The sequence below is a fragment of the Asterias amurensis genome, chromosome 13 (assembly GCF_032118995.1).
Source record: "Asterias amurensis chromosome 13, ASM3211899v1".
NCBI lineage: Eukaryota > Metazoa > Echinodermata > Asteroidea > Forcipulatida > Asteriidae > Asterias > Asterias amurensis.
The window spans coordinates 14,735,910-14,750,441 of NC_092660.1; the positions used below are offsets into that span (position 1 = coordinate 14,735,910).

General features: G+C 35.5%; 1 protein-coding gene across 1 annotated transcript in view; it reads right to left on the bottom strand.

Annotated features, from left to right (window-relative positions):
- LOC139946033 (uncharacterized) overlaps positions 1-14,532 on the bottom strand; it is a 42,467-nt gene that overhangs the window by 7,650 nt on the left and 20,285 nt on the right. Inside the window, exons 5-11 of the mRNA XM_071943616.1 lie at positions 13,530-13,640; positions 11,680-11,808; positions 10,862-10,965; positions 8,688-8,760; positions 6,598-6,698; positions 5,034-5,232; positions 2,261-2,284 (exon numbers count right to left, since the gene is read on the bottom strand). Of these exons, the coding sequence (XP_071799717.1) occupies positions 2,261-2,284; positions 5,034-5,232; positions 6,598-6,698; positions 8,688-8,760; positions 10,862-10,965; positions 11,680-11,808; positions 13,530-13,640 (741 nt within the window). The remainder of the gene's footprint in view (positions 1-2,260; positions 2,285-5,033; positions 5,233-6,597; positions 6,699-8,687; positions 8,761-10,861; positions 10,966-11,679; positions 11,809-13,529; positions 13,641-14,532) is intronic.

The following is a 14,532-nucleotide window of genomic DNA, read 5'->3' on the forward strand; positions in this document are numbered from 1 at the left end:
TCTAAATCTGAGGTCTCAAAATCAAACTCGTGGAAAATTGCTTCTTTCTCGAAAAGTACGTTACTTCAGAGGGAGCCGTTTCTCACAATGTTTCATACTATCAACAGCTCCCTACTACTCGTCACCAAGTAAGGTTTTATGCTAACAAATATTTTGAGTAATTACCAATAGTGTCCACTGCCTTTAAGATTTTCCAATGGAAGTGCACTTAAGGAGGCTTTGTAAAGCGAAAATGGCCTTGCCCTCTCAAAGATGAGACTGCAGGCCTGAAGTATTACAAACAAAACATGAAAACAATCATTCTCATTTCATGGGCACCCTTTTTCTGTCAAAAAGTGAAGTAAATTGGTTAACCAACAAATGTTCCCAAAACTTCAAACAAAATTGTTTTCCTCAAGCTTGGTAAAATAATGATGAAAACACATTGTGTTTTTAAAGTACACTTATAATATATTCACAGGGTATGTTTTTTTAACAAAATAAATTAAAAAACTATTACAGAGAAGACAACAAAACACATAATTATCATGTAATTTCCATTCTTTTTCGGGCAAAGAGTGAAGAAAATTGTTGACAAATTGTTGCCTTACTGTGAAAAAAAAGTCAAAGAATATGTTTTCCTCAACCTTGGTAAAAGATGAAAACACATTTTATGGACTTTCAAACAACACTTAACATATTCCCACGGCAGTTTGAGGATGTATTTTTTCTGCTGGTTGGCTTTGTGAAATCAACATGATAAGTATCATGAATTTCTATATTTTATTGTTTTTCTACGTCACAGAATAGAAATTAGAATAAGCCATTAAACTTGCATAGTTTATGGTTGAGTGATGTAAGAGCCTAATGGGCACAACGAAATGTTCATAATCCCAACCATACTGTTGCTACATCATGACTGTTAGTGTGCCACACATTCCCAGCATGACTAAACTATTATCTGTATCTGAGGTACCAGGATATATAGGGTGCGTTCGTTTAGCTTCCCTGGGTCTACCCCGTGGTGCTTACTTGGGTGAGCCCCTGACAAGAGCTAAACGAATGACCACTCATCGCTCTCATAGTGACGTCGTTTACCTGGGGCCAGCCCCCAAGTGACACACTCCACAAGCAGGGCACTGTGGGGGCTGATGTCAAAAGCTATTCGAACGCACCGGGGCAGAGCGGGAATGACACAGGGAAGCTAAAGGAATGCACCCATAGTCTATCCAGACTACTCAATAAACACTCTACCAATGAATTTATGTTCAATATACCTTTAGTAGCCTGGAAAATGCTTGTGTAATTTTGCTTGACTCCTGATAGACATAATTATGATGTACTTTTATCATTTATTCTTCTCAATTTTTGGAGGTTTTAAAGAAATAAACCAATATTAAATAAAAGTAAATAAATAATTACTGTCTTTTAAAACTATTCTTAGTAAAGATAAGAACTTTATTATCACACACAGGGGAAATTAAAACTGGCCTTGATTCAAACAGTAGGCTACAGACAAAACACTAAACATTTTAGAACATTAAACAGACAGATTGATTAAAAAGAAACAATTAATTCAGAACATCAAGAATAAAAATATGTTTTAGGTGTGGATTAAAAAAATAGGCTACAATTTGTTTATGCTTTTAGTGAATTTATTTGTCATTTAACTATTGTTTTTTGGGTCAAGTATAATGCTAATTTTCTTATCTGCATTTTTCTCTGCTTTTCTTTTCTTTGTTTGTTGTTTTCATGTTAGTTCATTGTGTGTATGCTTTGATGTGTCAGGTCTAATTTAAATTTCCATCTTCTTTATATTATTCTCTTCATTTCTTATCATTGTTTGCTGTTTTAATATTAGTTCTTTGTGTGTTTGTTTAAAGGAACACGTTGCCTTGGATCTGTCGAGTTGGTCTTTGAAAAGCGTTCTGTAACCGTTTGTTATAAAATGCACATGGTTAGAAAGATATTATAAAAGTAGAATATATTGATCTACACAAATATGCCTCGAAATTGCGTGGTTTTCTTTTTACCTCGTCAACTAACGCGGTCGGCCATTTATGGGAGTCAAATCTTTGACTCACATAAATGGCCGACCGTGATAGTTCGCGACGTAAAAGGAAAACCATGCAATTTTGAGTGATACTTGTGTGGATCAATATATTCTACTTTTAAAACATCTTTCTCACCATATGCATTTTATAACAAACGGTTTCAAACGCTTTTAATAGACCAACTTGTCCGATCCATAGGCAATGTGTTCCTTTAATGTATCACTTACCTTGAGCTGGTCCCTCTGGCTCACCTTTGGATTAGGACAAAAATACCAGACACACAGTTAATATCAGAGAAATATCACAGAAGAGTAATGGTTAGTGCTTTGATAAAGCTAAATAAGTTCAACCCTGGCAAAGAAAACATTCACCAAATAATATTAAATGCCCCGACTTGCCCCCCCCCCCCACAGTTGGCAAAATTTATTTTGTTATAAAAAATGTGTGAAAAACATCACAAAGGGTTATGGTTAATGCTTTGATAAAGGTAAATGAATTCAACATTGACAAGGAAATCATTCACCAAATAATATTGGTGACCAGAGGCCTAAATACTAGACCCCCTTTGGCAAATTTTCCCTAAAAATTGTGTAAACCACCACAAAGGATTATGGTTAAGGCACCGGACACCTTTGGAAATCGTCAAAGACCAGTATTCTCACTTGTTGCGCCCAGTATATGCATAAAATAACAAATCTGCGAAAACTTTGGGCTCAATTGGTCATCGAACTTGCAAGAGAATAATGAAAGAAAAACACTCTTGTTGCATTACTTTGTGTGTTTTCATATGCATATAATAAAAGGCTTCAGATTTTTATTTTATGGGGAGAAATTACATCTTTCTCGAAAACTACATCACTTCAGAGGGAGCCGTTTCTCACATGTTTTATACTATCAACAGCTTCCCATTTCTTGTTACCAAGTAAGTTTTCGTGCTAACAATTATTTTGAGTTTAATAACCATGAGTGTCCATAAACGTTGTGCTTTGATAGAGCTAAATGAATTGAATATTGACAAGGGAATTATTCACTAATATTATTTGGTGACCATGTTGGCCTCCCAAGTTGGAAATGTGATGAAGAGTTCACACATTTTGCTACGAATGGATATGACACAATGAGTATAGCCAGAGATAGACTTCAACTATTATCACAATGAAAGAACTCACAATAACGGTTCCATTGCATGAACTTCACTTGGCACCTTTTGTGTCTTTTTATTCAGTAAAAGTTCACACAGTTTTAGGCTTCATACTGTACTGTAGGCCTATAAGTTGTCTCTTTGCAACATTCAACCATGTCTTTTGACAAAAGTATTGGCTTATGAGTATCCAGCCGCAGACTCTAACTTCATCACAATGAAAGAACTCACAATAACGGTTCCATTGCATGAACTTCACTTGGCAACTTTTGTGTCTTTTCATTCAGTAAAAGGTTGCAAGTTTAAAAATTTAAACTGCACTGTATGTGACCTTTGCTTACAATAAGTGTGACCGTGTACATTCTTTGGCTAGTCTGGCAGGCAAGATACTGCACCGGTCATATGGAAAAGGAGACATTTTGTGTCATAATCAATCCAAGAGTTATGAAAGTAAAAAGTGGACAAGTTTTGAGATGTGCCCCCTTTTATCATATCAAAAGTTGATAAGAACATAGACAGTGCATGATCTCCATAAAATATAAGATTGTATGTTTTTTTCCATTGAGCTGTGTACAAATTGTGCCTGCAGGAAGTCCAGGCTCTCTTGTAAACATGTGATGTCACAGATCACATCGTCTATAAAGTTGTCCCTTTGAATATTCAACCACGTCATGGTGATTTACAAAAGTCTTGGCATAAAATAAGATCTGTGTTCCTCCATAGTTGTTGTTTTTTGTTTTTTTTTCATTTTTTGAAACACTATTTTATTTTTCAGTATGTTTGGATTAGTTACAAACAGTAACTTTCAACATAAGTAGGATTTGAAAACTTTGCATGGTGGGAGTATCCCCTAAAAAAGTTTTGTGGTAACACCGTGGGAATATCTCTTTTTGAGTATAATAGTGTTGGTTCTGAAAAGAACTGGTGGTTAACTTTCAACATGTATCAGCAGTTTTAGTAGTTGCTCATTGACATTTAGGCTCAACTCAACTGTGAAGGGGATATTGTGTTCAGGTAAAACAAAATAAAGTGCACGCATAGATGCTGGTACACTGGAACAGTTAGCAGCTTATAATACAATACAGTCAAGGAACAAGAAAGTGCAACCCACGTGAATATTCCAGTTGAAAACTAATACAGGCAACTTGTTCAAACTGGTTTCAACTGGAATTAACTTGTGTCCAACTGGTACCTGATGGATTTCTATTGGTTTTCGAGTTACATGCTGAAGTGCATCTAGCCCACTGGATTATGTTATTCCAACTACTATAATGAGGGACCCATTATCCTCAATGAGGGACCCATTATCCTCAATGAGGGACCCATTATCCTCAATGAGGGACCCATTATCCTCAAGCTCAGAATCAGCCACCGCGGTGCACCGTTAACCCCAATCCCAGGCAGTAGGGTTAATTAACAACCATGACCAAGTACAGTTCACAAAAAACAAAAACAAATTGTTTCCATGAATCCCTCATTTGTTTGCTGTGCTTTAACTTTTCTGATTCTTGAGGTATAGAAATAGAATGAGCCTTTTTAAGGTATGGCGGACACATAGGAGTGCACTGTTTGGTTTGGGTGTTATACACACAAATTTACCCAAACCCAATGGTATGGAAAGGTCTGCGGTAACACCATGTAGTGACTATCTCTAAATGAGTTGGGGTGTTTCTGAAAAGAACCATTGGTTTTGTTTTTCAGAATCATTCCCAACTCATTATAGAGATAGTCATTACATGGTGTTACCGCAAACCTTTCCATATCGTATTTCAACCATGCAAAGTTTCAAACCCTACAAAGTCAATGGTGTCTTATGAATGTGTCCGCCACTAAAAGGCTAATTGAAATGAGGAGAGTACCTTCTGGTTCGCCCTCCGGTTCTGCAGTAGGTTCTGCACCAGGTTCTGCAGTGGGTTCTGCACCCGGCTCTGCAGTAGGCTCTGGTTCGCCCTCAGGTTCTGCACTCCCGCCTTGACCTCCAGGGACGCACATATTATCCATTTCATGAGAGTCACGAATGACACGCAGAGATCGAACAGATCGACGCCGACGTTTTCCCTACACAGACAAATACAAAGTATGAACGATAACAGAATAACAAGTACATTATATCAAGCGAGGTGTAAACATCTTTTGGATTGGGATGTATATTCTGAACACTCTTATTAGAGCCAAACGAGAAGAGAGAAAATAATGAATAAGTTTCAGTTATAGATGTGGGAGGAAAACCCCCGAGAATTATAGCAGGGAAAACCCACGAAGTCAAGTAGGGACTGAAAACCCTTTCCGTATATAGTGCAACCAGTTTATTACGAGCACAGATATAAGATGAGTAGGGTGATGGCCTTAGCTTTCGATCCAAACCGGACCTTCTTCAGAGGAATAAAACAAGTACAAACAAGCATGGTTATAAGAAATAAAAGAACGATTATATTGAATTTTCTGCGTACAAAACACAGGTATCTGACTTTTTAAAGGTCAATCAAAAAGACACTGTATCTTATGTAACTATGCAAAAAAGTCAATGAAGCTACATGTAAGTTTTTATAGTTGCTGATAAGTGTTTGAGAATTTTACTGTATTTTTTCCCCCTTTTTTTCTTTTCTTAATATGATTTAAAGACACTGGACACTATTGGTAATTGTCAAAGACCAGTCTTCTCACTTGATGTATCTCAACATATGCACAAAATAACAAACCTGTGAAAATTTGAGCTCAATTGGTCGTTGAAGTTGCGAGACAATAATGGAAGAAAAACCGCCCACAAGTTGTGTGCTTTCAGATGCTTGATTTCAAGACCTCAAAATCTAATTGTGAGGTCTTGAAACAAAATCAAATTCAAATTCAGTGAGAAATTACTTCTTTCTCAAAAACTACTTTACTTCAGAGGGAGCTGTTTCTCACAATGTGTTATACTATCAACAGCTCTCCATTACTCATTACCAAGTAAGGTTTTATGCTAATAATTATTTTGAGTAATTACCAATAGCTTATATTATAAATCGTAATAAAAGCATACTCTCTAAATGCAAAAGAGTGAAAAACACCGCTCTTTACATTTCGAGCTGTCCCTCATATGGCTCTTCAAAATGAGTGGTGGTTATTTCACTCTTTTAGAGGGGTTTCACTCACTCCAGGACAGAGTGAAAAATCACTCAAAAAGATGCAAACTTCAATTTAAAAGAGTGGATGACCACTCGAAAAAGAGTTGTCTTTCATATGGCTCTTCAAAGAGTGCCTTTTCACTCTTTAACATTAAGAGATGGCAGGCATTTACCCCCTCCCTCCCAGCCTACGGTTTGTACGCTTGTGAAAATGTAGATAATTCTTAATTTTGCCCCTCGCAGGACACCAGAAATCTCTCTGAACCTGTAGGCAATAATTAAAGCAATGGAATGATTGATGTTGTATATTGATATGTACCATGGTTGCTGGTATGGCTGGTGGCTCTGTCTCGGGTTCTCCTTCTGGGGATGCACCTGACCAATAAGCTACTGGGAAGTTACGACATGTACCATTCATACCTGCAAAGGATAAACATCACTTGGTATTATATCAATTTTGGTTTTACTCTTACATCGGTGTCTGTATACCTTCCAGAGCTCTGTGAATTCACAGGCATATTACTTGGGTGGGATTCGAACCCACAACCTTTGAGCACCTTCTTGAGCAGTGTCTTACAAACTAGACCACCAAGATAACTCTGAAGCTAGAGGCAGTCGATTTAATAGATTTAAATCTCGCATCAGGGGATTAAGAATCATAAATTTGGTTTTACCGTTATCTTTATTTCAATGCAAATTTAACATCTTTTAAAGGGTCTGGGGTGGATTTCACAAAGAGTTGGGACTAGTCTTATCTCGAATTAGGACCAGGTACTCGTCCTAACTTATGACATCCATGCAATTTGTATATCTCCTAGGACTAGTCCTAAGTTAGGACTAGTCCTAACTCTTTGTGAAATCGACCCCTGGGTACTTTTTGTAGGACCAAAGCCACAATGTCCTACACAATCTTTACGAAATCTATTATACAAATTACACTAATGACCTTATAGTCCTGAACAGATTATAGTTTCTTGTAAAGGCATAATGTTGTTTTAGACCTGTAACATATGCAGTGACATCTCATCAATTCTTACATTTAAAACAATAAATTGCTTACCATTTCACAATTTTCCAAAGATCACAAAATGCCTTTAAGGTCATGTATTTGTTGTACAATATTGCTTTGTATTGAGGAAGGTTTTAGAAAGCCATGGTTACAAGGTAACAAGAAACATAACATGTTTTTTTAAATTTCTATCTTCAAATTACTTGATGTAAACCATTGTTCATCTTGATAATCAAATTAAGATAAGATGTGCCAGAGTTTTGTGGGTCTTCTTTTTGACAATTTCATAGGCTCGATTGAACGTACAATAATATTGTTGTGTAGGCCTGCCAGTCAAGTATGATAGATGAACTATAGCACTGTAAGCATCTCTAGCTAAAGGAAAGTGTCAATTTCCTCTTGAACTGTGACCACCGTTACTTCTACTTGAATTTTTGGTGGGTTTTTATTAAGTTTGTTTTATTATTAATAGATACACCAAATCTTGTTATCTTTTGGGACAAAAATTATTGATGCTCTGATTAATGATATAAAATTAATCTTATTTATTATATAATCTTCAGTGAGTTCGTCTCCAATTAAATTAGAAAACTAATAAGCAATTTAATAATTATAATGTAGACAGAAAAAAAAATTATAGTAATTATAATGAATAACTTGAAAGAAATATCTATCTGAGCATTCATAGCAACAACTTCTTGCATCTGATGAAGTTATTGCTACAAAGCTACAACTGCAACTGCGATACTGCGGATGCGCATACTGCGAATGCGACAAAAGTGCGGTTCCAATTTTAACGTCACAAATTTGCAACAAATAATTCCCGACAGTTGAAATGTGCTCCCCTCCTGCAAAATATTCTTTGCAAAAAAAGCCTGGTGGCGTCAAAATATGCTTTGCATTCGCATTTGCAGGAAGTGTATGAACCGCAGGCTTAAAGTCAATAAGGCACTTCAATTTATTTTCCTTTCTGTAATAACCTGACTACCAATCAGCTATCTACCACTTATAATGACTATAATTTATAAAGCTAAAACATTAGTATTATCATAATTATTATAATTTATTCGGCCATTTCATAAAGAACGATAACAATACATGTAATTGCAAATAAGATTATAGTAATAAGAAAAACAAAATTGAAAAATATGTTGAACAGAACTACATAAAGGCATACATGCTAAATAATGGCAACTAAAGTGCTGGTCCTGAATGATGATGACTGACATAAGGTTTGGATACGAATAACAGATGAGAGAGAAGGGTAGATTGGGAAAGGACAGGAAAACAGGGTGGGAGAGTGAAGAGCAGGGACCTAGGGACAAAGACAACCCATTTCAAGCTGGCCAGGTAGCAATTAGGTAGAAAGCATATAATGATGATGAATATACTTATTATACCTTGAGGCCGCCAGCCGAAGCCCATCCAGCTCTTTCCAGTGGATTTAACGACTACTTCAACTTCGTTCGAACTCTGTTAAATTAAAAATTAAAAATGTGGTATTATGGATAAGGTATTTTTTATTTTTTATTTGAAATGGTTTATTCACAGTAAAAAAACATATTCGTGGCCAGAGCCCGAATTAAAACATGTGTTTATGAACAAATTAAAAAACTTTAAATATAAAAACAAGATTGGAATTAACAGAGAAATCAAAGAAAAAAAAAAAGAAAGAAAAAAAAAAAAATCCAAACGATAATTGTTGAGCCCAATTAGAGCAAAATGTTGAAGTACTGGACACCTTTGGGTTATTGTCAAAGACCAGTACTTGGTGTATTCCAACCATAGAGCTATATAGCTCTATGATTCCAACATATGCATAAAATAATAAATCTGTGAAAAATTGGGCTCAATATTGGTAATTGAAGTTGCAAAAAAATACCCTTGTGTGGTTTCAGATGCCTAAAAGGCCTGAGGTCGTTTAATATTTGAGTCAAAAATTACCTCTTCAGTTCTTTACACTTTTGTTCAGTCACTGTTAAAAACTCAATTGATTATTTGTAATCTGCTAACTTGTCATCTGTCTTTCAATCATTGTGTATTACATTGTTCTTTTATGCGCTTGGATGCTTTTGCATGAGTCGCTTTACAAAATTTATTTTATTATTTATTTATTCATGGTTTATTTATTAAAACACTGCAATACAGCGGCTATAAAGCCGAAATGCACAGTTTACAAAAAAAGTCATTGAAAAACTTTACTATTGTATAGAAAAAGAAAAAAAAAATTAATGCATAAGCTTAAAAAGAGCACAAAAACAATTTGATAAGATTAGAAAACCAACCATCGCTCACTTAGAAAAACCAATATAATTGTCTTTAAAGTTACAGCAATGCTTACTAATGAGACTAGGAGTCGCTACATGGCAAAAAATAAAGAAATGGCAAATCACAGTTGGCAAGAACACATTTGGTAATAACAATTAAAAAAAAAAAAGGCTTTTTACAATTAAACCATCCATTACTATACAAAAAATGTCTTTGTTATTATTATTGTTTTGTTCATACATTGTTGTACTTTCCCATCATGACTGACATTTGATGCATGTTTTATCAGTTAGACTTCTCTTCTGAAGCAAATGCACCCATAAGTTGTTTTTATAATCAAAGCTGTATACAAACATGATTCCACTAGAATAATAAATTGCAAATGAATTCCTCCAAGTTACTTCTGAATGGGTTTGTCAGTGGACCATATAAGATGAACATCAGAAAGACTGCCACATCAGTCAAAACTAAGTAATGTTCACTTCAACAAAAGAAGAACTCTAATTGAATGCATTCATCAACAGGTGTTTTTCTCAAATTTCTGCTACAGACAATTGGAAACTCAATCAATACCGGGTCGTTTAATTATCTTGTGTGTCAGAACATATGTCAGAACACATTTATTCTTATAATACTTGTTTTTTGGGTTTTTTTGCAAATCAATTTGTTACTTTGGATAAGTTATTCTTAAGTGCAAAACATAGTTAATGGCCTGACGTTTCGACCATAGCAGAGTTGATTGTCTGCATTTTGACCCTAGCAGTGTCTTTCTCGAAGGCTTTCTCTAAAGTGTTATAGGCTACAGTTTTGTAGTAATGAACAATTTGTTTTTAACTTGAGTTCCTATAGATTCCCATAGGGTGAGGCTGATGGAGATATGTAATTTCCAAGCTGTATTCGGTTTGTGGCAACAGTTAATGAAGACAAGATTTAGGCTTCCACTGTAACTTTTTTGACTCCTTTTCAGAACTTAGATGTCTCCCAAAATCTACATTGCGGTAGTAGGGAATATAGCAAGACAGTTCTCTAAAGAACAAAAACATCTGTCTGGCAAGTAGACACACACAAGGTGTTATTGAAACCCATATATTGATAACTCACCATACAATGCATCAAATACCATAAACTGTTTTGAATACAACTAGTTCTGAAAGCGCTTTTTCCAATGCTTTGAATCACAATTCTCCAAGCTCGATTTAATAAACAGAGAGTACCATAAGCTAGTGAATTCAACAATGCATGATTAAATGATGATGTGTTATTTCCTCAATGCTATTCAGTCTCAAATACAGTGACCATTACTTACTGCAAGCACTTTATAGTACACCTCCATTGACTTTGATAGCTTTCTGTGGAAATACTTCTCCATTTCAGCAGCAGTCATGTCAACTTTGAAATCAGATGGATTTTCTACAATGGAAACAAAAAAGTGGTTTTTAATATTAATATTTTAAAATTGATATCTCTTGCCCATTTTACATGTACATTTTGGGTAATATCTTTTAAAAAGCTTGATGTAGAGCAATATAGAAGTTCATAAACCATCCACTAATGTTAAACCAGCATACATAACCAGCTTGAGCTACAGTGCTAGGTATAGCCATCTTTGTAAAACATACACTTTTATTTTGCAATGGAAAGTTTCTAATTTTGTCCAAATTGAGCAATCAGTACTCAAGTTTTGGTCTTGTCAGAGAGTGGGTTCAGGTCCTATCTAGTCACATTTGTGTCCTTCGGTCTTCTAGTTGTATGTCCTGTGCGTTTTGCAGGCTTGATACTTGTTCCTTGGATAAAAGTATAAACGTTTTATCTAGGCCGTCGACCTATCATGTACAAAAATGTTGAAGGTTTAAAGAGACTTTTTAGGCATTTATTCACAATTTCCATGTTTTTTCGAGGGGTAAAAGAAAATCAGAAATCAGTCTTTTAAAGTAGGCAGAATATCATTTCTGGTTTTGTATATTTCGGTTAAAAGGAGACAGGAAAGCGTAAATAATTACATTTCAGGCCGTAGAAGCAAAACTGTGATATAATTTACTTTTATGTTTGCAAGCAGCCGTATAAAACTTATGTTCAATAAACGTATACAAAAAATGTGGACTTAGGATGTAAAATTTGACCCACCTTTGTTGCAATACCTTCCAAAGAATCCATTATTGCAGAAGCAGACAGCTCGAGGATAAGAGTAGGTAACGTCGGAGACCACCGTACATACTCCATTCATATTACAGTCTCCCTCATTCATGCAGTCATCTATTGTCAGTCAAAAGGATTGAACTTAACATTAGTTTTAAAATATCAAAAATTGAACACCTTGGATATTTCACAGGGACAAAATAGTAAGATACACACAGAGTAGGTAGCATTTGAGACCATGTGCACACTCTATTCATATAACAGTCTTCTTCATTCAGGCAGTCATCTATGTCAGTCGAAAGGATTGAACTTCAAAAATATCAAAATTTGAACACCTTGTATATTTCACAGGGACAAAATAATAGTAAGATACGCACAGAGTAGGTATAGCATCTGAGACCACAGTGCACACTCTATTCATATTACAGTCTCCCTCATTCATGCAGTCATCTACTGTCAGTTGAAAGGATTGAACTTAACATTAGTTTTAAAATATCAAAATTTGAACACCTTGGATATTTCACAGGGACAAAATATAGTAAGATACACACAGAGTAGGTAGCATTTGAGACCACAGTGCACACTCTATTCATATTACAGTCTCCCTCATTCATGCAGTCATCTATGTCAGTCGAAAGGATTGAACTTCAAAATATCAAAAATTTGAACACCATCGGAGATTCACAGGGATATATTAATAAGGGCCTTGTCACATGAGGCAACATAAGCAGACAACTTGGAGGCAACCAACTACAGTGCACGTTACAAGACCACTTTGGTATATCACATGTCAATTCGAACATTGCCTTTACGATTCCCAAGAAAATTCTGAACAAAATTCAAATGTGAATGGATTCTCTTCTCTGAGATTGCCTGACACTGATTGCCTGTATATATTGCATTCTGTGACATAATGGCCTTACACATAGAGTAAGCAAATTGCATTATTAATTTTTGTTAAAGCCTATTCATGTACACTCCATCCTGCCCAGTGTATCAACAGCCGACATGGAAACAAAAATATATTTTTGTATCTGATCATTTGTCTACTTATGAGTCATGTTCACAAACTGCTTTTATTTTAATGTCAAAATCTAAAAACATTTTTCATCCCTTCTTGCAAAACAAAGATTGCATGATCACACAAATGAGCTTCAGGACATAATGCATATCCAATTTGTACTTAAGTTAATGAGCATGACCAACGAATTACTCAAACTGGCATTCAGATAGTACATTTACCCTTTTCATTATTATGAGAACTAATGAGTATGCTGATCATAAAGAGTAATTAGCCATTAGTGTTGCTTAACAGCAGAATAGAAATTGGTATTTCCATACATCATACCTGCAACATATTGTCAACAGTTCTCAAAGTATTCTTTACCGATGTTACAAAACGGACATTTTACATTAAAGGGTCCGGGTACTTTTTGAAGGACAAAAAACACAACGAGCTTTTGAAACATTTTGACAAGCATACATAAACAGACCTAGAATTTCACAGAGGCCACGGAGGCAATGCCCTGGTCTTAGCCTTGGTGCCCCTTCAAAAGTTTCCCATAGACTTTATGATTTTCCAATGGAAGTGCCCTTTTCAAAGTGAAGATGGCCTTGTTGCCACGTCAAAAATGAATATCACCATAGAATGCCTGTTGCTTGATTTTTGTGTGTGGCTCATTCCCAATGCTATGACTGAAGTTTTTGAAAGTTTCCCGAACCCCCAAACATCTACTCCGCGGTAGTAGAATAACGCAAGACAGTTCTCTTAGAGCAAACTCTACCTGGCAAGTAGATACACACATGGTGTTACCGCAAACCAAATTAATAATGCTTACCGAGATATTGGCAATATTCTCCACTAGCAAGGTCATTACATTCACACTTGTTGTTTGCACCACAGACTCCATTGCCAGAACAGTCTTCGTTAGTGTTGCACATAGCACCAGCTGTAACAGTACGATAAAACAACAAATCTCACACACATGGAAATAGTACTCAAGGTAAACTTGAAGTACCAGATAGATACAATACTTTTTCAACGCTATTCTAACAAGACTGTCTATACATATGTTAAAGCCATTGGACACTTTCTGAACCCCCCCCCAAAAAAAAAAAAAAAAGTTCACAGATATATTAACAACTTACAGGGTTTACAGAAGGTAATGGTGAAAGACATCCCTTGAAATATTATTCCATGAAATGCTTTACTTTTTGAGAAAACATTAAAACAATTATCAATTCTCGATATCAAGAATAAACGGATTATTTTTAAACACATGTCGACACAGCGAAACGCTTTCCCCGTTATTTTCTCCCGACTCTGAATTTCCGATTGAGCCTAAATTTTCACAGGTTTGTTATTTTATATATAAGTTGTGATACAAGAAGTGTGGGCCTTTTGACAATACTGTTTACCGATGTTGTGCGATTGTTTTAACAGTATCCCTCTTATGTAAAAATAGAAGACCGTCAACATATAGGGCTGGATAGCTCAAATGGTAGAGCGTTGGCTTGTTAATCCAAAGGTCGTTGGGCCAAATCCTGCTTTCATCAATTTATCTTTCAACCCCAAACTATTTAAAATTTACCTAGTCAGATACCCTTAATCAGTAGTTTAGTACTGCATTTCAACTTGAATAAATTACGTTTACTTGTACACTGCTCCTTTCCGGGTTGGCTTGAGTTTCTTGATAACTGTTCTACTTTTTCTTTTAGGTCTGCCGTTATTTATAAGTTCTGTTTTTCTGAGGGGGTGTTGGTTGTTTGTTTTGTTTTGTTTTATAGATTTCTCTTTTTACTTTATGACATTCAGCACATTTTAAATTCTGAATAACTGTT